Here is a 21,059-nt window from a genome sequence, read left to right as displayed (position 1 = left end):
ACATTTATGTTTTCTCAAATAAAAGATTCATTTTTATTTGTTATTTTTATTTTTAGAGAGAAGAGCTCACTCTGTTGCCCAGTCTGGAGTGCAGTGGTGCGATCACGGCTCACTACAGCCTCGAACCTCTAGGCTCAAACAATCCTCCCACCTCAGCTTCCTGAGTAGCTGGGACTACAGGTGCGCACCACCACACCTGGCTAACTCTTTTTATTTTCTGTAGAGATAGAGTCTTGCTATGTTGCCCAGACTGTCTCAAACTCCTGGCCTCAGGCAATCCTTCCACCTTGGCCTCCCTGAAGATTTGTTAATCTAATCCCTGAATTTGTTTCTTGTTCCCAAAGATTAGTTTTATCGTTTTATCTTTATGAATTTTTTAATGCTGTTTGCTTTTTTTAATTATTATTTTAAAAATATTTGGGGCTGGGCACGGTGAGTCACATCTGTAATCCCAGCACTTTGGGAGGCCGAGGCGGGTGGATCACTTGAGGTCAGGAGTTTGAGACCAGCCTGGTCAATGCGGTGAAACCTTGTGTCTACTAAAAATACAAAAATTAGCCGGGCGTGACGTTGGATGCCTGTAATCCCAGCTACTCAGAACACTGAGGTTGGAGAATCACTGGAACCTGGGAGGTGGAGGTTGCACTGAGCCAAGATCGCGCCATTGCACTCCCGCCTGGATGACAGAGTGAGACTCTGTCTCAAAAAATTTAAATAAATAAATAAATATATTTTTATATATATACACACACACATATGTATGTATATATTTTACATTTAAATCAGTGAAATTATCCAGTTCATATGTATATATGAAATATATATATTTGAAATTATCCAGTTCAAATATATATGTATATATATATTTTAAATTTAAATCAGCGATGAGATTATCCAGTTCAAATATATATTTTTATATGTATATACATATATATTTGAACATGTATACATACATGTATATGCATGCACGTATAAATATATACATGTATATATACATACATACACGTGTATGTATATGCATATACACATGTATACATATAAACATATATACACACACATGTATGTATATAAACATATATCTATTTGAAGTGGCTAATGTCTTCACTGATTTGAATTTTCTTTCTTGTACCACTGTAGTTGCTCTCTTTGCTTTGTATAGGAAGCACTCACATTGCAGTGATTTTCTGAAATAGTACATAATTCAAGCTTTCATTTGTACCTGGATTGAGTTATTTAGGAAAGTACTCCTAGTTTAAAACGTCTGAGGACACATTGGTTGGTTTTTTCTTTGTTTGTTCTCTTTTTAGTTTAGCTATTAATGTCTGGATTTATTATTTCATTGTCAAAGAATATGACATTCAATTCCTGCTACATCTGCCATATTAAATGCCTCCTCGTCCCATTCATATAAAATCAGTTTTTCTAAGTGGTCCATGGCTGATGAAAGAAAAAGATTATTGCTTACATAACGTATGACATTTAAGAGAAGCCTTATGCTTTATTCATTAGAGGCATTTATTTACGTATTTTCTTTATTCGAGAATTAAAGACAAAGGGAATTATAAAAGGAAATTATAAAAAAAGACTCCTTGGCCAGGTGCCGTGGCTCATGCCTGTAATCCCAGCACTTTGGGAGTCCAAGCCAGGTGGACTGAGTGAGTCCAGGAGTTCAAGATCAGCCTAGGCAACGTGGAGAAACTCTGTCTCTACCAAAAATACAAAAAATAAAAATAAAAATAGCCGAGCATGGGGGCACATACTTGTGGTCCCAGCTACTTAGAAGGCTGAGGAGGGAAGATCGCTTGAGCCCGGGAGGGAGAGGTTGCGGTGAGCCGAGATGGTACCACTGCACTCCAGCCTGGGTGACAGAGCGAGACCCTGTCTCAAAAACAAATAAACAAATTGAGTTTTCAATTTCCATGATTGGGAGAATGAACTGTAACCAAACCCAGCATCGTTTTTTAAAGTATTGTGAAGCCGATCACACACCTATCTTCACATGATTCAAAGGTTCGTTACAAATGTCAGATGCCCATCATGATTGCCGGCCATCCAGGCCTGTGAAGAAGAGCGGTTAGTCGTCAGAATAACTCCTAGGACCTCTGGGGGGAGAGGTGACCCTCCTTCTATAGGACCCAGCTGGGCACAAGCCGCATCGCTGAGCCTTACCTGAGCAGGCTGGACACCTGAGGAGTGATCAACACCACCAGCTTCCTCGTCAGCCTGTGTCTCCTCAGTGACTGCCCCAGGACCAGGGCGCCCTGGCAGTAGATGTCATTGGTGGCCAGTGTGACAAAAGCCTGATCAGTCACTGTGAAAATCAACAAAAAACACCAGAGTTACACTTCTGAGGGACAGCAGGGGTGATGGGGCCATAGTCACCTCCTCTCCTCTCCCACGAATCATGGCTTGAGCCAGACGTGATGGCTCACACCTGTCATCCCGGCACTTTGGGAGGCTGAGGCAGGTGAATTGCTCGACCTCAGGAGTTCGAGACCAGCCTGGGCAACATGGTGAAACTCTGTCTCTATGAAAAATACAAAAATTAGCTGGACGTGGTGGCATTCCTGTAGTTACAGCTACTTGGGAGGCTGAGGTGGGAGGATACTTGAGCCTGGGAGTTTGAGGCTGCAGTGAGCCATGATTGCACCACTGTACTCCAGCCTGGGTGACAGAGTGAGACCCTGTCTCAAAAAAAAAAAAAAAGAAAATCAGGACTTGCAGTGAATATTCAGTATTCTAATTCGCATACATGCTTCCTTTCATTCTAAACAAAACAAACCACAGGAGGAGTAGGAAGGACAAAGTCAACCCAACTGCTATGCCCATTTCCTGACGCTGCAATGCCATGGAAACTCATAGCTACTATCCCTTATTTTATGTTGTGTTTGACTCTTGAAAACTCACCCAAAGTGTTTAGATCTTAGGTGAAAACAAAAGGCAAAAAGTGGAAGTGATGGTTTGATGACCTGAGTTACAGCAAAGATGTAAAATCCAACTCACTCAAAAGAACTGTGCTCTAGGCTAGGTGCAGTGGCTCATGCCTGTAATCCCAGTGCTAGGGCCAAAGAAGGGGGATCATTTGAGCCCAGGAGTTTGAAACCAGCCTGGGAAACACAGCAAGACCTCATCTCTACTGAAAAAAAAAAAAATTAGCCAGGCGAGGTGGTGCACGCCTGTAGTCCTAGCTACTTGGGAGGCTGAGGCAGGAGGATCGCTTGAGTACAGGAGGTCAAGGCTGCAAAGAGCCATGATCACACCACTGAACTCCAACCTGGACAACAGAGTGAGTCCCTGTCAAAAAAAAAAAAAAAGAAGGAAAGAAGGAAAGAAGGAAAGGAAAGAGAAGGGAAAGAGAAGGGAAAGAGAAGGGAAAGAGAAGGGAAAGAGAAGGGNGAAAGGAAAGGAAAGGAAAGGAAAGGAAAGGAAAGGAAAGGAAAGGATCGTGCTTCATAAAGCAGCACCCAAACATGTTATTTAAATTCTGGACAGACCATTTCTTACAAAGACTTCAAGTTCAACTCAGGGATGTATGAGGCGGTAGAGACAACAAAAGGAAAAGTATGCTGTTCACTTGGCAGAATGTGCTCAGTTTCCTAATGCCTCAATATGAGAGGACGGAACTCTCACAGCAGATATAATTTATGACAGTTTTAAGTCTCTGTGGGCAAGACTGATGTGAACTTTGGTAATGACTTTTAAACCACTTGATTCTTGGGCACGCAGGCCCCTGTTGCCAGGGGAAAGACAACAGTCAGGAGGGCAGCCAGCAACGCCGAGAAGTCCCATGCAGTGTGCAGCCCAGTGTACTGTCTATGGAAATTAAAATGCTCAGCACGTAGGCGACCATGGCGCCTTCCCCAGAAGCAGCACTCCAAGCAAAGTCAACCCACAATTCGCACTAAATATAACAAACACAAGTGTCCCAGACGTGTGGCCCAGGGCTGCCTCCTTGACCTTTACATTCCAATGGGGTAAATTCCAAAATGCGCCTGTTACAGCTGCTTCTGTTGACTCCTCCTCCCCACCCTTGCACGAAGAAAGAGCGAGAATTCCTGGCATCTCCATTGGGAGTGAGAATTACAGACAGCAAACTTTACAACTTAATTCTGTAGAACAAAAGATACCTGTCATCAGTCCATGTCTATCCATCTATCCATCATCCATCTATCCATCCATCCACCCATCTGTCCATCCATCCATTCATCTATTTATCTATCATCTGTCTATCCATCCATCCATCATCTATCTATCATTGGATAATATCTATATTATCTATGTACCTATCTATCATCTATCTATCCATCCATTCATCCATCCATCTACCTATCATCTACCAATTATCTGCACATCTATTATTTATTATCTATCTTACTATAATCTATTTCTATCTACCCATCCATCCATCTATCTGTCATATATCCATCCATTATCTATGTGTCTATCTATCCTTATCTATCTATCATCTATACATCCATCCATCTATAATCTATCTATCCATCTATCATCCATCCATCCATCCATCCATCTACCAATTCTCTGTACATCTATTTATTATCTATCTTACTATAATCTATCTATCCACCCTTCCATCTATCTATCTATCTATCTCTATCATCTATTCATCTATCTATCCTTCCATCCATCCATCATCTCTCTATCCATTTACCTATCATCTATCCATCCATCCATCCATCCACCTATCTACCAATCCTCTTCACATCTATTATTTATTATCTATCTTACTACCATGTATCTCTATTATCTATCTAGCTAATTCATCTATCTCTATCATCTATTTGTCATATATCATCTATATCTATTTATCTATCATCTATATATCTATCATCTGTCTATCATCCATCTATCTGTCTCCATCATCTCTCTACCTATCATCTTCCTATTATCCATCCGTCTATCCATACCTATCATCTACCTATCATGTATGTGTCCTCTCTGTACCTACTTATTTATATCTATCAATCTTTCAATCATCTACCTGTCCAGCTACAGTCTATAGATTATAAATTATCTCTACCACATTATCTATAATCTATAGTTTTCTTAGTTACTAGCTTTAAAATAATAATGGTGATTACTACTCCTTTAGACATTTCCAAAGGCCTGAACTCTGATCAAAATTACTTCCCAAGAACAGGCGTAGCTGTCATGGACCTGTTCAGCTGTCTGTAAGGCTCTTTTGTCTCTAAGCAGAGGAGAGAGATGGGAGAGGAAGCAGGCATTCTGGACTGGCATCTGCAAAGCCCAGAGCTGGCCAAGGTAAAGGGACTGTGTGAGCTTCACCCACGGACCTCGAAAATCATACAATGCCCAAAACAGAGCCAGAGATCCAATCCCCTACCCCGTCCTCACCCCAAGATATGGGGTTTCTCTGATCCATATCTTGAAAGAGTGTGGAGGCAGAAAGAATTACCAAGTAGAACCCCCAGTGTTGAGCCCTAAGTGTGAACATAATTTCTAAGCAGCATAATGAGTATCCCCACACCTAAACATACGACCTGTTTAGAGCTTCACCTTTCCATGCAAACTCTCAAAAAATTAATGGGAAATTAACATAACATAAAACAAACCATTTTAAAGCGCACAAGCGACTCGCATTTAGTCCATGCGCAATGTTGTGCAACCACTACCTCCAGGCAATCCGAGGACATTTTCATCACTCCAAAAGGAGGCCCTGTACCCATTACACAGTCACTCCCCATTCCCTCTTTCCAGCCCTGGCAACCATGAGTCTGCTTTCTATCTCTATCTTCCTATTTGGGATATTTCCTATAAATGGAATCAAACACTATGTAACCTTTTGAAAATGGAATAATTTTATATTTCCTTTTTATTTATCACAGTAAATTTCACATGACATAAAATTCGCCGTTGTAAAGAACACAATTCATCACAATGTTGTACACCCACCACCTCTATCTAATCTCAAAAGAGACCCCGCACTCATTAAGGAGTATCTCCCCATTCTCCCTTCCCTAGCTCTTGACAACCACCAATTCAGTTTTTATCTCTGTAGATTTGCCTGTTCTGCATATTTCATGTAAACGGAATCAAGCACCATATGGCCTTTTGTGTCTGACTTCTTTCCATCAGCATGATGTTTTCAAGGTCCATCCGTTTTCATCAATTCAACCACATAATTAAAAGTGTAAACCGGGAATCTTCCAAGCAAAGACGGTGGATGGGGAGCTCCTAGTTTCTCTTTCCTTCCTTCTGAGATAAAAGGAGAACAAACTAAAAAGTGTGCTAAGGAAGGCAAGTATGAACCCCAAACCAACAAGCAGGCAGGAGAAAACTGTCAGCCAATAAGAGAAACTGGAGAAGTCACTGAAATTCTGCAGAATTCTCAGAAGCCAAATATACCCATCACCAGGGGCAAAATCAGATAATAGGATCTACTCTAAAGGAAACAAGAAGCCCAAGAAAAAAATAAGTACCACCACACAGAAGTGGAATTCCTAACCTCTCACATAACCTTGACAAATTCAGACAAGTTGGCAACCCTTGCAAGTGGGCACAGCTCAACTGACATTCCTCATTTTTATACATGTAGATATAAAGCATTACCAGGTATTTGAAAAACACCTTCATCACAAAAGACAGAACTGAAAAGTTATGGGGTAGAGTGGGAAGAACCCCAGAAATACCAGACAGTTCATGGAATAGAAATTCAAGGAACAGACAGGCAGACATAAAAATTCTGACTGTGCTAATTAATCTTTCAAAAGATTAGGGGGAGAGGGATACATCTATAAACCAAGAATCAAATGCTATAGAAAAGATCACTGCGGCCGGGCATGGTGGCTCATGCCTGTAATCCTAGCACTTTGGGAGGCTGAGGCGGGTGGATCACAAGGTCAGGAGTTTGAGACCAGCCTGACCAACATGGTGAAATCCTGTCTCTACTAAAAACGCAAAAATTAGCCAGGCATGGTGGTGTGCACCTGTAATCCCTGTACTCAGGAGGCTGAGGCAGGAGAATCTCTTGAACCCAGGAGGCGGAGGTTGCAGTGAGCCGAGATCATGCCACTGCACTCCAGCCTGGGAGACAGAGCAAGACTCTGTCTCAAAAAAAAAGATCACTTCAAGGATAATAAATAGTTATTAGAAGTTAAAAATGTGATCTGCGGCCGGGCGTGGTGGCTCAAGCCTGTAATCCCAGCACTTTGGGAGGCCGAGACGGGCGGATCACGAGGTCAGGAGATCGAGACCATCCTGGCTGACACGGTGAAACCCCGTCTCTACTAAAAAAATTCAAAAAACTAGTCGGGCAAGGTGGCGGGCGCCTGTAGTCCCAGCTACTCGGGAGGCTGAGGCAGGAGAATGGCATAAACCCAGGAGGCGGAGCTTGCAGTGAGCTGAGATCTGGCCACTGCACTCCAGCCCGGGCGACAGAGCGAGACTCCATCTCGAAAAAAAAAAAAAAAAAAGTGATCTGCTAAAATGAAAACGGAATAACAGAAGGTTTGGAAAATGTCATTGAGGAAATCTCAGAAAGTAGAATAAAGAGATAAATGGAAAATTTCAGAAAGCTAGAAGCCTACAGGACTGATTCAAAAGGTTCACCAACATGAATTTCAGATTAAGAGAAGAGAAAAAAAATAGAAGAAAAGATTTCAAAGAAATTAAACAGGAAATGTTCTCAATAGCAGAAAGTCTTCAGATTTAAAAAGCCCAGAGAGTACGCAGCAAAAGAGAAAGAAAAAGAAAAAAGAAAGAAAGAGAGAGAGGAAGGGAGGGAGGGAGGAAGGAAGGAAGGAAGGAAGGGAGGGAGGGAAGGAGGGGAGAGGGAGAGAGAGTGAGAAAGAAAGAAAATCAGCAGTCCTTATCCTGACAATATGTTTCTAAAATTTAAAAGCACCAAGGATAAGGAGAGCATCATGAAAATGCCAAGAAAATGAAAGTAAAATAAAAATATAGGTCAATCCTATGAAGGATGAGGCTGAGACTTCTTATCGTGAATAGTGGACACTAAAACAAAGCACCATATCTAACCTCTGAGTACAATGGTCCTCAACCTAAAATTGTATACCCAGACCAAATAGCTAAATTTCTATTCCCAGGCCAATTAGCACATCTGCTGCACAGTTATCTACCATGTACCATTTCTCAGGCAGGTATTTGAGTATGCGTTTCATACTAAGAATGGATTTGTATTCATTTAATTTAAAAATATATTTTTTGCACATGCCTGTAGTCCCAGCTACTTGGAAAGCTGAGATGGCAGGCTTGTTTGACCCAGAAGTTGGAGGCTGCAGTGAGATATAATTGTGCCACTGCACTCCAGCTTGGGTGACAGAGCAGAGCCCTGTCTTTGAAAATAAAATGTGTGTGTATGTGTGTGTGGGTATGTGTGGGTGGGTGTGTATTTAATTGCAAAGCAGATGGTAAAGTAAAAAATAAGATAAATCAAATCACATATATTATGAAAAGAATCATCAGCAAAATAATGTCAAACTGAAAACAAAGTGCCATTTACAATTTTTAGCCTTTCATTGGCGATATTAAGATTTCTTTGTAATCTTCAATGTATAGATTATTGAAATCCGAGGAACCATGTTTAAGGACCATGTGAATTAAAGAACAGAAAGGAAAAGGAGTGCATCATTAGGAACTACAATGACAAAGGTAAGAGAACTCCCGAGAGGGGCTGTTGTTTTGAGATTTCCTCCTGAGCTGACTGTTCTGTCCATCTTCGAGATGCTTAGAGGGATTGGTTCCCCTCTGAACTTCACCACCGAATCTGAGAATGAGGGCTAAATTACACTCCAAAGGCCAGGCTTTGGGATTTTCCTCCAGAAACAGATGACTGAGGTTAGACCTTGCTATTTAGATGCTTGGTCCTGCAAGAACGAGCTTTGCAGAGTATTTGCCGTGCCAACTCCCATACCCCAGTAAGGAAGAGTCCAGAGTCTCCAATCCCACATACTGACCTGTACTCTTAAGGAGTGGAGAGGAAGAACAGAGAATGTATAAAATGAAACTTGGCATCGTCTGACCTGGGTCATGAGCTCCACCAGGTAGATTCAGATCCCTATTGCCCACGTCCTAGGTCTCCCCAAGAGCCCCAGAAGCCTCGTCTGTGCAGGGCATTTATGACTTGAATTCTGTGGTAAGGAGAAGTCCACTTGCCTCCAATCCCACATTCTACTCTTGCATAATTAACCTGAGATCTTAACAGAGAGGCACAACAGAAAGTGTTGGGATTCTTGGTTATGTTGTGGTGGTGGTGGTTTTTGAGACAAGATCTCCCTCTGTTGCCCAGGCTGGAGTGCAGTGGTATGATTTCAGCTCACTGCAGCCTCGACTTCCTGGGAGCAAGCAATCCTCCCACCTCAGCCTCCTGAGTAGCTGGGACCACAAGTGCATACCACTACATCCAGTTATTTTTTATATTTTTTGTAGAGACAGGTTATGTTGCCCAGGCTGGTCTCGAACTCCTGGGCTCAGGCGATCTAACTGCCTCAGCCTCCCAAAGTGCTGGGTGTGCCTCTGTGCTTGGCCTTTTTTTTTTTTTTTTTTTTTTTTTTTTTGACAGGATCTTGCTCTATCTGTCACCCAGGCTGGAGTGCAGCAGCAGCATCACAGCTCACTAAAGCCTGGAACTCCTGGGCTCAAGTAATCCTCCTACCTCGGCCTCCTGAGTAGCTGGGACTACAGATGCTCACCACCACACCTGGTTAATTTATTTTTAATTTTTCTGTAGAGATGGGGGTCTCTTGCTCTGTCACCCAGGCTGGTCTCAAACTCCTGGCCTCAAGCAATCCTCCCGTCCTGGCCTCCCAAAGTGCCAGGATTACAGGTGTGAGCCAGCCACCACACCAGACTAGAAAACATTTAAAATGGGTCTCTATATCAACCACCCTGAGCCACAACTTCCCTCCTTTGCATTCTCTGCTCCACCCTGTACATTCTGGTCCCTGTTATCTGTCTCCTCAGCCCTTAAAAACCACATTTTCTACCCCCAACACACAGTGAAAGTCATCAGCTGCCCTGGAAGCCAACCCAACACCAACGGTTTTCTCATTGTCTGCAAATGTAAGCCAGGCCCAGACTGCTGGTCATCGCATCCCCCACACTCAGTCCCCACGTCCAGCTCAACCCCTCTGGGTCTTCAAGCACATTCTATGATATGTGCTACTACCATGGGGCTACTACCACTCCCTTAACTCGCCTGGAACTCGCTTTCCTTCCAGGCACATGGTGGCCGTGGGAAAGACCACCCATCCCTCGGAGATCTTCCTGCAAACTCTGCTTCCCAAGACGACCCTTCTCATCACAGTCCCTCACCTCCCATGACACAGGACCCTTCGTCTCTTGTGCCATCTGACCTGCTGTGCTCATTTTGCTTACTGGTGGGCTCATCGCTGACTCCTTTCCCTAGCAAACCCACGAATGAGTTTCCCGGGGCTGCTGTGAGAAAGTACCACACACTGGGAGACTTGAAGAACATATATTTCCTCTCTTACAGCTCTGGAGGCCAGGATTCCAAAATCAAACTCCAGAGAAGGCTCCTTCCTGCCTCTTCTAGCTCCTGGTGGCTCCAGATGTCCCTGGGCTTGTGGCCACATCACTCCAACCTCTGCCTCCATCTCCACATGACCTCCTCTGTGTCCGTGTCTCTTCTATCTCTCAGAAGGACACCTGTCATTGGATTTAGGGCCCACCCAAATATTCCAGGATAATCTTATCTTGAGATGCTTAACTAATTACATCCACAAAGACCCTGTTTCCAAATAAGGTCTGTAAATCTAAACTAAAATTCTAGGCCTCACAACTACCTAAATGGCCAAGGGCATTCCAAAGTTAACCTGAAAAACGAGTTCAGGCCATAACGAGGAGAGAGTCAGACGTGCCTCATCATACCCTCCTCCATTTTGGAGTTCAGGAAAAGCTGACAACCATAAACATCAACACAGACCTCAAGTCTGATAAGAAACATTTACAATCTATTCTCTCTGAAGCCTGCTACCTGGAGCTTCATCTGCGTGATAAAACCTTGGTCTCTACAACCTCTTATCATAACCCAGACATTCTCTTCTACTGATAATAACTCTTTCGACTAATCAGAACATTTAAAAATCTATCTATGACCTGGCACCACCCCCTGCAATCCCCTTGCTTCAAGTAGTCCCACCCTTTCAGATCAAAGCAATGTATATCTTACATGTATTGACTGATGTCTCATGTCTCTCTGAAATGTGTGAAAGCAAGCTGTACCCCGACCACCTTTGGCCCATGTTGTCAGGACCTCCTGAGGCTGTGTCATGGGCATGTCCTTAACCTTGGCAAAATAAACTTTCTAAATTGATCGAGACCTGTCTCAGATACTTTTGGGTTCACAGGTCCCATTCACAGCTTCTGGGGGGACATGAGTTTTATGGGGGACATTGCTTACCCCAGTCCACAGTACTGTGCCATAAGCTGCCCACACAAGGGCAACTGCTTAGAGAAAGAGTGAAGGATTGAAGCTGGAGGCAGAAGACAAAGAAGGTGAAGGGGCAGAAGATGTCTATGTGGACCTAATGACCTGCTCTCAGTGCATTACACGTTCATTGTGGATTCACTTCCCAGGCAATTCCTATGCATGAGAATCTGTTGGATGCTGGGCCCAGCAGTTGACAAGGTACAAGCTCTGTCCTCAGACACCCACGGCTCCATGAGACACATCAGCCCTAAGAAATGGGTGTTTCAATACCACAAGGGAAGCCCTATGGCTGGCAGCAGTTTTTCAAAGGGCACCATCTAAGCTCAGGGATAAATGACCAGGAAGAACTTATCCATCAAGAAATCAATGGATCAATAAACAAGAATGTATATGGCTCCCATCCATCCAGGAGTGTCTAGATGGGGCATGCCTATGCACTGTCATTAATTCCCTTTCCAACACAGAAATGTGCTTCCAAAACAAGTAAACCTGGGCTTCAACAATCAATTAAATGTCTGAGATCACCTCTGACTCCAACACCCACAAAAGCCCTCAAAATAGCTACTGTCTCCTGCCTCCAATAGGAGACTGAATTAAAAATAATAAGGCGAAGAAGGAAAAGGCAGAAAAAGTCCATGAGCCAAGGCCAGAGGTGGAGATGATAGGTTGCCTGCTGCATTCCTGGAGTACGAATCCTCACAGCATAGCAACAGCAGCTGGAGAACAAGAACCCACAGAAAGAGAAGAGGTCAGAGGGCCCAGATCACAAGGTCATATGCAGCCTCTTCTATTATCCTGAGGCTTATGAGGAGCTATCTGAGGGTTCCAAGACCTGTAAGAAGGTCTCCTCTCCATGGCCAGGGAGGGCCCTCTGGCTGTCTAGAGAAAAGGATGATGCAAGTGAATTGGCCCAAAGCAAGGTGCCGAAGACAACACAGAGAAATGGCAAAGTCATCAGTGATTGATCGCCACCTGTGCTGGTTTTATAGTTCTTCATGAGGGCATCAGTGACGACTAAGAGAAATGGCAAAGTGATCAATGACTGATAACTACATGCACTGGTTTTTACCCCTTCATGAGGATCTCAGTGACAACTAAAAGAAATGACAGAGTGATCAATGATTGATAACCGTGTGCGCTGCCTTTTTATCTGTTCATCAGGACGTGAGTGACAACTAAGCGAACTGGCAAAGTAATCAATGATTGAGAACCATGTGCGCTGGTTTTTTATCTCTTCATGAGGATCTCAGCGACAACTAAGAGAAATGGCAGAGTGATCATTGATTGATAACCACGTGCACTGGCTTTATAGCTCTTCATGGGGACCTCAGGGAAAACATTACGATTAATGAGTATTATAGACAGATGATAACCCATCCTGAAACGCCTAGGATGAAATCCTAACCCACAGGACCTCTGAATGTGTCTGTATTTAAAGATGGGGTCTTTAAAGAGGTGATTACGCTAAAATGAGGTCACTAGGGTGGGCCCTGATCCAGTAGCACTGCTGGCCTCATAACAAGAGGAGATGAGGATACAGACACACACAGAGGGATGACCTTGTGAGGATATAGAGAAAGACAACATCTACAAGCCAAGGAGAGAGGCGCCAGGAGGAACCAGCCCTGCCCACACCCTGATCCCAGATTTCCAGCCTCCAGGACGGTGGGAGAGTAAATGTCTGTTGTTTAAGCCGCCCAGTCTGTGGGACTTTGTTGTGGCAACCCCAGTAGAAAAACACAGTATTATTCAAATAAATGAGTTATCCTATTATGGGCTGAATTGTGCACCTCCAAAATTCATATATGAATGTCATAACCTCCAGGACCTCGGAATGTGACTGTATTTGGAGATAAGGTCTTCAAAGAAGAGATTAAGATAAAATTAGGTCGCTAGGGTGGGCGCTGATCCAATAGGATTGGTGTCCTTATAAGAAGAGGAGATTAGGCCAAGCACAGTGGCTCACGCCTGTAATCCAAGCACTTTGGGAGGCCAAAGTAGGTGGATCACCTGAGGTAGGAGTTCGAAACCAGCCTGACCAACATGGAGAAAACCCATCTGTACTAAAAATACAAAAATGAACCGGGCATGGTGGTGGGCGCCTGTAATCCCAGCTACTTGGGAGGCTAAGGCAGGAGAATCACTCGAACCCAAGAGGCAGAAGTTGCAGTGAGCCAAGATCATACCATTGCACTCCAGCCTGGGCAACAAGAGCAAAACTCCATCTCAAAAAAAAAAAAAGAGATTAGGACACAGACACATACAGAGGGAAGATCCTGTAAGGACCAAGCCCAGGAGAGAGGCCTCAGGAGGAACCAGCCCTGCCCACACCTACCTTGATCTCAAACCCAAAAGAGAATGCAGACAGGGCCACATTTAGAGTGAGAGTCTTACGGAACCACTGGATACCCTGTTTCTCTCTTTGGTTTAGAGTGGTGGGAATTCTGACCACAGTCACACAATGACAAGACAACACCAGTTGGCACAAGAGCTCTCTCCAGCAACAAGGAATCCGAGACTCAGACTTTTGCTTTGGAGCAAAAATGTGCACCTCCTGAAGGTTAGCCGCTTCCCATCCAGGACACTGTAAAACCCATCTAAAGTGCAAAGACAGACCAGCGGATTGAAATAGAACAGAAGATGAAACATTGATTGACAGGTGCTTAGCTTCCACATCGCCTTGCCTTGAAGAAACAACTGGTGATCAAGTCCTGGTGCGGCGCCAGAGAACATCCACAATTATCCAATGCTACTGCATTCAAAGAGGGAGTTTCCACTCCACGTGCCTCTGCGGCGGACACTTTCAGCAACAGCACGGAGGGGAAAAACAGCAAGAAAACCTGTCACTGCACTACAGCCCACAAAAAGGAGACACTGTCACAAAATCAGGTCCAGCCTGGAGATTGTAGTGGCTGAGAATTTTATGAATCTGTGACAACAGTTTCTTTCTACCCCTTGCTTGCCCCCCTCCACTCAAGGAATCTTCTGATCACCCCTCAAAATAACCTTAGCAGCTTCCTTCTCAGCCCTTTTCTACTCAAAGGTGGTTTTTGTTTTCTGCAAAGAGTCGAGTCTTCTCTTCTGGCACGAGGCTGACCAAGATGTATGCGAATGTCCGTCTTGAATGCTGCTATTATACAGACCCTAGCAGGCTTGGGGAAACGTGTGGCTTTCACTTCAGAGAGCTCCAAACGCGTCCCGAGAACAGAGAATCTTTTCTACCATTCCTTGGAACAGACTCTTCCAGTACACCTCGTGAAAACAGCCTTAAGATTCCTGCCCCGACAATTTTCCTCTCTAAGTCCAGAGTGGGAAAAAACAGGATAAAAGCATCTCTGTGATTTACCAAATCTCTCCTCTGAATAAAAAAGTAATCTGTTTTGTTTGTGTGTTTTAAATTGCACTCATGGCCAGGCGCAGTGGCTCGTGCCTGTAAACCCAGCACTTTGAGAGGCTAAAGGAGGAGGACTGCTTGAGCCTAGAAGTTCAAGACCAGCCTGGGCAACATAGCAAGACCCTGTCTCTACAAAATTTTAAAAAGTATACATTTTAAAATAAATACATAAAATGCACTCATGAATGATCCAGTGTGATCTGGTACAAGAAGGAGGTGTCTTGATGATTTAATGATCAAAAATAGAAGCAGTATCTTTCTTATGGAATGAGGTTACACTTTATGTTCACATATCTAGGCCTCTTAAGTCAACTGGTCTATCTGACGTCCACAAAACCCAAGGGCTGGGAGATGGGGCTCACCGGTCCTTGGGGGGCAGGCCTTTCCTGCCATTCCTGCCAGCCAGCCCTTTGCCTGCAGGAGGATTAACCTGGATTCTTATTTTGTTGTTGTTGTTGTTTTTTAGACACGGGGTCCCACTCTGTCACCCAGGCTGGAGTGCAGTGGTGCAATCATAGCTCACTGCCACCTGGAACTCCTGGGCTCAGGACCCTCCCACCTCAGCTTCCCTAGTAGCTGGGACTACAAGCAGTTGCCTCAACGCCCAGCTAAATTTTAAATTTTTTTTCCTAGAGATGTGGTCTCCCTATGTTGCCCAGGATGGTCTCCAATTCCTGGCCTCAAGCAGTCCTCCTGCCTCAGCTTCCCAAAGTGCTGCGATTACAGGCCTGAGCCACCAAGCTGGGCCATCCCTGTATCTGTACTGGAAACAGAAATTAAACCGGTGGTCTGAACTCTCAGAACTCAAGGCAGCCTCTTCCCAGAGCTTTAGGGCCGTTTCAGGAGAACAGACTTCTTCCCATCGGCCTTCCAGGCAGTGACAGTCTCAGGCAGTTCAATGCTATTCCCAAGAAACAAGCCCATTGAAACTTTCAGGACTGCATTTTACAAAAGGAAACTGGTGAAATCCCAAGGCCCCCTTCACTTACTGTAAATCACCCCCTCCCGGCAGCTGAGGCTGATGTCTGCAGCAGCCTCGGACTGGCCATTCCCTCCAGCCCCAGAGAGAGACCTGGGCGAGGCAGTGAGGGGGAGACTCGGAGTTTGGGGCAATCCTGCGGTCAACGTGGGGTTCTCCCCAGTACAGACCAATCTCTCTCCCAAGCCAGTAAGAATAGGCAGGCTGAACTGAAGGAGCCTGCGCTACTCACCCGACATGGGAGCAGTGGGTGGACTTCCTCGCCACGAACGAACTCTCTCGGAGCAGAGGCGCCGTCTCCAGGAATCCGCGTCGATTTCCAGGCCTGGGGGCGACAGCGTGGCAGTCTCGACACCCTCAGCTGCAGGCCCCGCCGGTGTCACCCCCGGCCTCCTACCCACTCCATGTCACCTGCGCCCCACGGGGCCCCGGCCTCCCACGATGCCCCCGCGACCCCCACGCCCTGCACTTCCTCCTTGGCGCTCCAGGTGAGCTTCCTGCCCTCTGGTCAAGGGCCCCTTGACCCCCTGTCCTCCTCGCAGTCACCTGCGACCCCGCTGCCTCTTAACACCCATGCGCCCAGCAACGACACCGTCCCTGGGACACCACCCGACCTCAGCGGTGTCAGCAGCTGCCCGCCGCCCCACGCACCTGCTTGGAGTTCTGGGTACCCTCATCCCCCACTCCAGCTGGCGCCCCCTGGTCACCCCTCTCCACTCCCCGGCCCACCCCTGCGCTCCCGGACCCTAGTATCTGCACCTCTTCCGAGCTTGGGCTGCCTCTGCCCGCGCACCCTGGCCAGGTGCCCCCTCACCCGTCACCCCAGTGCCGCCCCCGCCCACCCCTGCGCCTCTCGCCGCCGCTCCTCCCCGTCTCGGCCTGCAGCCCATCCTCCCCAAGCGCCCCCGAGGCCCCTCCACGCCCTGCACCTCTCCCTTACCGCGCGCTCCCGCAGCCTCTGCCTTGGGTCCGCGTCCCCCACCCCAAGCCTCCCAGCCCTAAGCCCCCGCCCCCGTCTGTCCTCTGTACTGGGGCAGCCTCCGTCTCCCCACGCCCCGCCGCGCCCTGGACGGCCTGTATTCCCCAGTACTCGGTGCCCCGGCTCGGCGCACTCACCCCTAAGCGCCCCTGGCCTACCCCCGCGCCCCGCACCCCTCCCCTCCTTCGCGCTTGGCCAACCTCTGACCTCCAGCCCCCCGCGCCCCTCGCCCCTCCTCTGCACTCCAGGCCGGCGCCCCTCCCCCAGCCCCCAGCCCCGGCCTCTGGGTTCCGCCCCCGCCCCACTGTACACCACCCACCCGCCAGACCTCCTAGGCGTTCGGGCAGTCTCTGCGCTCCCCGGCCCCCCGCCGCGCCCGGGCCTCCTCCACTGCCCACGGTCCCCTTCACCCGACTACAGCCCGTCGCACCTCTTCCGCGCTCTGCCTGCCTCGGCCCAGGGCCGGCGCTGGAGGCCCCGAGGGCAGCGATTGGCCTCTGTCCGGAAGCCCGGCCCCGCCTCCGCCCAGCCCCCGCGGGCGCGGGTCCTCTCCTCAGCCCTGCAGCCCCTGCCCGCAAGCCCGCGCGCCGCCTGGTGCCCAGCCCCGGCTGCCGGGGAGAGAGACCCGGGAACTGCCAGGGGCTGCGATCCACGCCCGCGCCCCGCCCCTCGCCCGCCGCGGCCCCCTCGGCAGTCGGCGGTTTCTAGGTTTGGACATTTAACCTTTAATCAGCCGGCCCCAAAGTAAATGTTTACGATGACTTAAGGCCCCGGGCCCAAGGCCAGCGCGCAGCCAGAGTGGAGGCCGCTCTGGAAGCCTCCCAGAGGGAGAAGGCAGGGCTCATACGCGATCTTGTTGAATGCATAAAAAATGCACGTGCGCATACTTGCACGCATAAATGAATGAATGAATGAGTGCACGAAAGAGAGAATAAATGAGTGTTTCAGATCTCAGCTGTTGAATGCATAGCGAGCGAGTGACTGGCTGTACGCATGTCGTGAGTGCATGCATGCGTGAGTGCATGTATGCGTGAGTGCATGTATGCGTGAGTACATGTGAGGCGTGAATGAACAAACAACTACTCATGAATGAGCGAGCCAGGAAATGGATGAACCAGTGAATCAATGTTTGTGCCAAGGAGGGAATGAATGCATTCACACGTGAATGCACGAGTTGAAGGCATGAATGAGCCAATGCATGTGTGAATGAATTTAGAGATATATGCATGAATGGAGGTGTGACTGTGTGGAAAAACCAGGTGAATGCATGCATGCATGAATGAAGGCATGAATCTATGAATGAGTGAATGAATGAGTTGAATGCATGAATGATTGAGTGAACGAGTGAATTCATGCATGCATAGTGCATGAATGAGTGGAAGGTGAATTCATGCCTGCATGAGTGAGTGCATGAATGAGTGAACAAGTGAATTCATACGTGATTGAGCGCATGAATGACTTAAGAAGTGAATTCATGCATGTATAAGTGCATGTATGAGTGAGTAAACAAGTGAATTCGTGTATGCATGAGTGCATGAATGAGTGAGCAGGTGAGTTCATGCCTGCATGAGTGAGTGAGTGAATTCATGCATGCAGGATTGAATGAGCACATGAAGGCATGCATTTATACAGGAATGAATGTGTGTGTGTGAGTGAATGAACAGAATACATGACAAGTGTGAATATGTGGATGAATGAATGAGTGAATAAATATGTATGAGTACACGAATGAGCTGAACAAACTAGCATGTGTGTTAATGCACGCACATGAGTGAAGATTGCAAACACTTCATGAATTAATGTATTATGTATGAGTGAACGAATGAATTGAATGCATGGACAAGTTAAGAGATGAATGAATGAATAAGTGAAAGTGTGCATGCATGTATGAGTGAATTCAGTGAATGAATCAATGAATGTGTGAATGCATGCATGTATGAATACATGAGTTGAATGAGGGATGATTGTGTGAGTGCATGCATGTATGAGTGCATGAGTTGAATGAATAAGTGTGTGAATGCATGCATGTATGAGTTGAATGAGTGAATGAATGCGTGAATGCATGCATGTATGAGTGCATGAGTTGAATGAGTGAACTTACTTGGAGAAGAAAAGCCTTCACGTGACCATCAGAAAGCGACGGCAAAGGAACCCAGATTCTTGCCGAAACTGTCAATGGCGATCAATGCAAGCTACAGTCAGGACTTCCTGATCTAGATTAATACCTAGGATGATCGATGGTCTGTGGATACCAGGCACTGTGCTGAGGGCTGTTCCTGCATCAGCTCAGCCTTGGGGACAGGTATCGGTGGTGTTTTTAGCTCTACTTCATAGATGGACCCAGAGCTGTAAATAAACAGTGGAGGCTGTCTCTGACCTCCAGCAGGCTGCATGCAAGCATTTTCCTCGCGGCTACTGGGGCTTTGTGAGATATCTGCAGGCATAGTAAGCATCAAGAGGGCACCTTTATTTATTTTTTATGTTATTACAACATTTTTTTCTGCATTCGTTTGTATTAAACAGGTTTACATATCAAATTTTACTGATTTATTTTATTTGTGTAAATGTATGGGGTAAAGTGCAATTTTGTTACATAGATATACTGAGTTGTGGTGAAGTCTGGGTTTCCAGGGTAAGCATCACCTGAATAGTGTACATGGTACCTATTAAGTAATTTCTCATTCTCCACCATCCTCCCACTCTCTCACCCTTCTGTATCTCCAACGTCTATTAATCCACTCGCTATGTCCATGTGGACATATTATTTAGCTCCCACTTAGAGTGAGAACATGTGGTAATTGACGTTATTTTTCTCAGTATAATAATGACTTAAGATAATGGCCTCCAGTTTCATCCATGTTGCTGCAAAAGATAGAATTTCATTCTTTTGCATGGCTGAATACGGTTCCATTGTACACATAAGTCACATTTTCTGTATCCAATCACCTGTTGATGAGCACCTGGGTTGACTCCATATCTTTGCTATTGTGAATGGTGTGTCTTTTTGACATAATGACTTGTTTTCCTTTGGGTGAATACCCAGTAGTGGAACTGTTAGATCAACTGGTAGATAAAATTTTAGTTCTTTGAGAAATCTCTGTACCATTTTCCATAGGGGGTCCACTTTTAAATCTGTCCAGCCTCTGAGTCATTGGGGAAATCCTTAGGAGCCGAGAAGTGCCCCGGCGGAGCCCCCTTTGCCAGTACGACCTCAGGTTTCTATCCTCTGGATGCCAGCCCCGAAGACGAGAAATGCCAGAATGAAGCTGGCTCCTCCAAGGAAGTCTCAGTTCTTGTGCAAGGAAGGGGAGACTTTCCCAGCTTCTATGCTTTCTCCTTGTTGGCTCCAATAGTTGCCAGATGTCTGCACAGCCTCGTGCTGCCAACTCGTTCCATGGGGCCTGTGTTGGCTTCTCATTGCTCCAGCAGGGAAACCGTGGAGTGCTGTGATCTTGCTCTGGGTAAGGGAGGATCCTCCTACGGGAAAGGGTCTTACGAGTGTTCTAATGAGAGGTGCATTTACAAATGACTCAGACAGCTCCTGCCTCCCGGACTGTTCAGAATGATGTGATTGTCAACCTGATCCCTTTCCCAAGGTTGGATGGAAGTTACTCCTGGAGTTTTTCACCAAGGCGTCTGTGGCATTCAGGGCGGGATTCTCGGTGGTGGGCCCGTCCTGTGCACTGTGGGGTATTGAGCAGTGTCCCTGGGCTCCATCTGCCAGATGCCATTAGCACACTTTCCAGTAATGACAATTAAAACTGACCTCAAACATTGCACAGTGTCCCCTGGTGGGGGCAGGGGCAGAATCAGTCTGCGACTGTGAGTCACTGTTTAGATAAATGATAAATAAATAGATAGATAATGGATAGATAAATAGATCAGTAGACACATGATAGATGATACATAGGTAGATGATAGATGAGATAGGATGGATGGACAGATAGATGATAGATAGGATGGAGAAATAGGTGATAAATAGATGATAGATATACAGATACATAGACACATAGATGGAGATAGATGATAAACAGATAGATAAGAGATTGATGATGATGATGAAGATAGATACATAGATAGGAAGACAGATATTAGATAAATGACGGATAATAGATAAATAATGATGATAGATGGATGATGGATGGCTAGATGTATAGACAGGTAATAGAGAAATGATACATAGGTAATAGATAAATGATGATGATAGATGAATGGGTGGATAGATGGATACATAGATAGACAATAGATAGAGTCTTTC

General features: G+C 46.0%; 1 protein-coding gene across 1 annotated transcript in view; it reads right to left on the bottom strand.

Annotated features, from left to right (window-relative positions):
* GYG2 (glycogenin 2) overlaps positions 1-2,527 on the bottom strand; it is a 38,789-nt gene extending 36,262 nt beyond the window's left edge. Inside the window, exons 1-2 of the mRNA XM_025372467.1 lie at positions 2,435-2,527; positions 2,170-2,311 (exon numbers count right to left, since the gene is read on the bottom strand). Coding sequence (XP_025228252.1) covers positions 2,170-2,311; positions 2,435-2,441 — 149 coding nt within the window. The 5' untranslated portion in view covers positions 2,442-2,527. The remainder of the gene's footprint in view (positions 1-2,169; positions 2,312-2,434) is intronic.
* Between the last annotated feature and the right edge of the window lie 18,532 nt (positions 2,528-21,059).

This window comes from Theropithecus gelada, chromosome X (genome assembly GCF_003255815.1).
Source record: "Theropithecus gelada isolate Dixy chromosome X, Tgel_1.0, whole genome shotgun sequence".
Lineage (NCBI taxonomy): Eukaryota > Metazoa > Chordata > Mammalia > Primates > Cercopithecidae > Theropithecus > Theropithecus gelada.
Note: the sequence above shows the minus strand (reverse complement) of the source record. Positions and strands in the feature narration are given on the sequence as shown.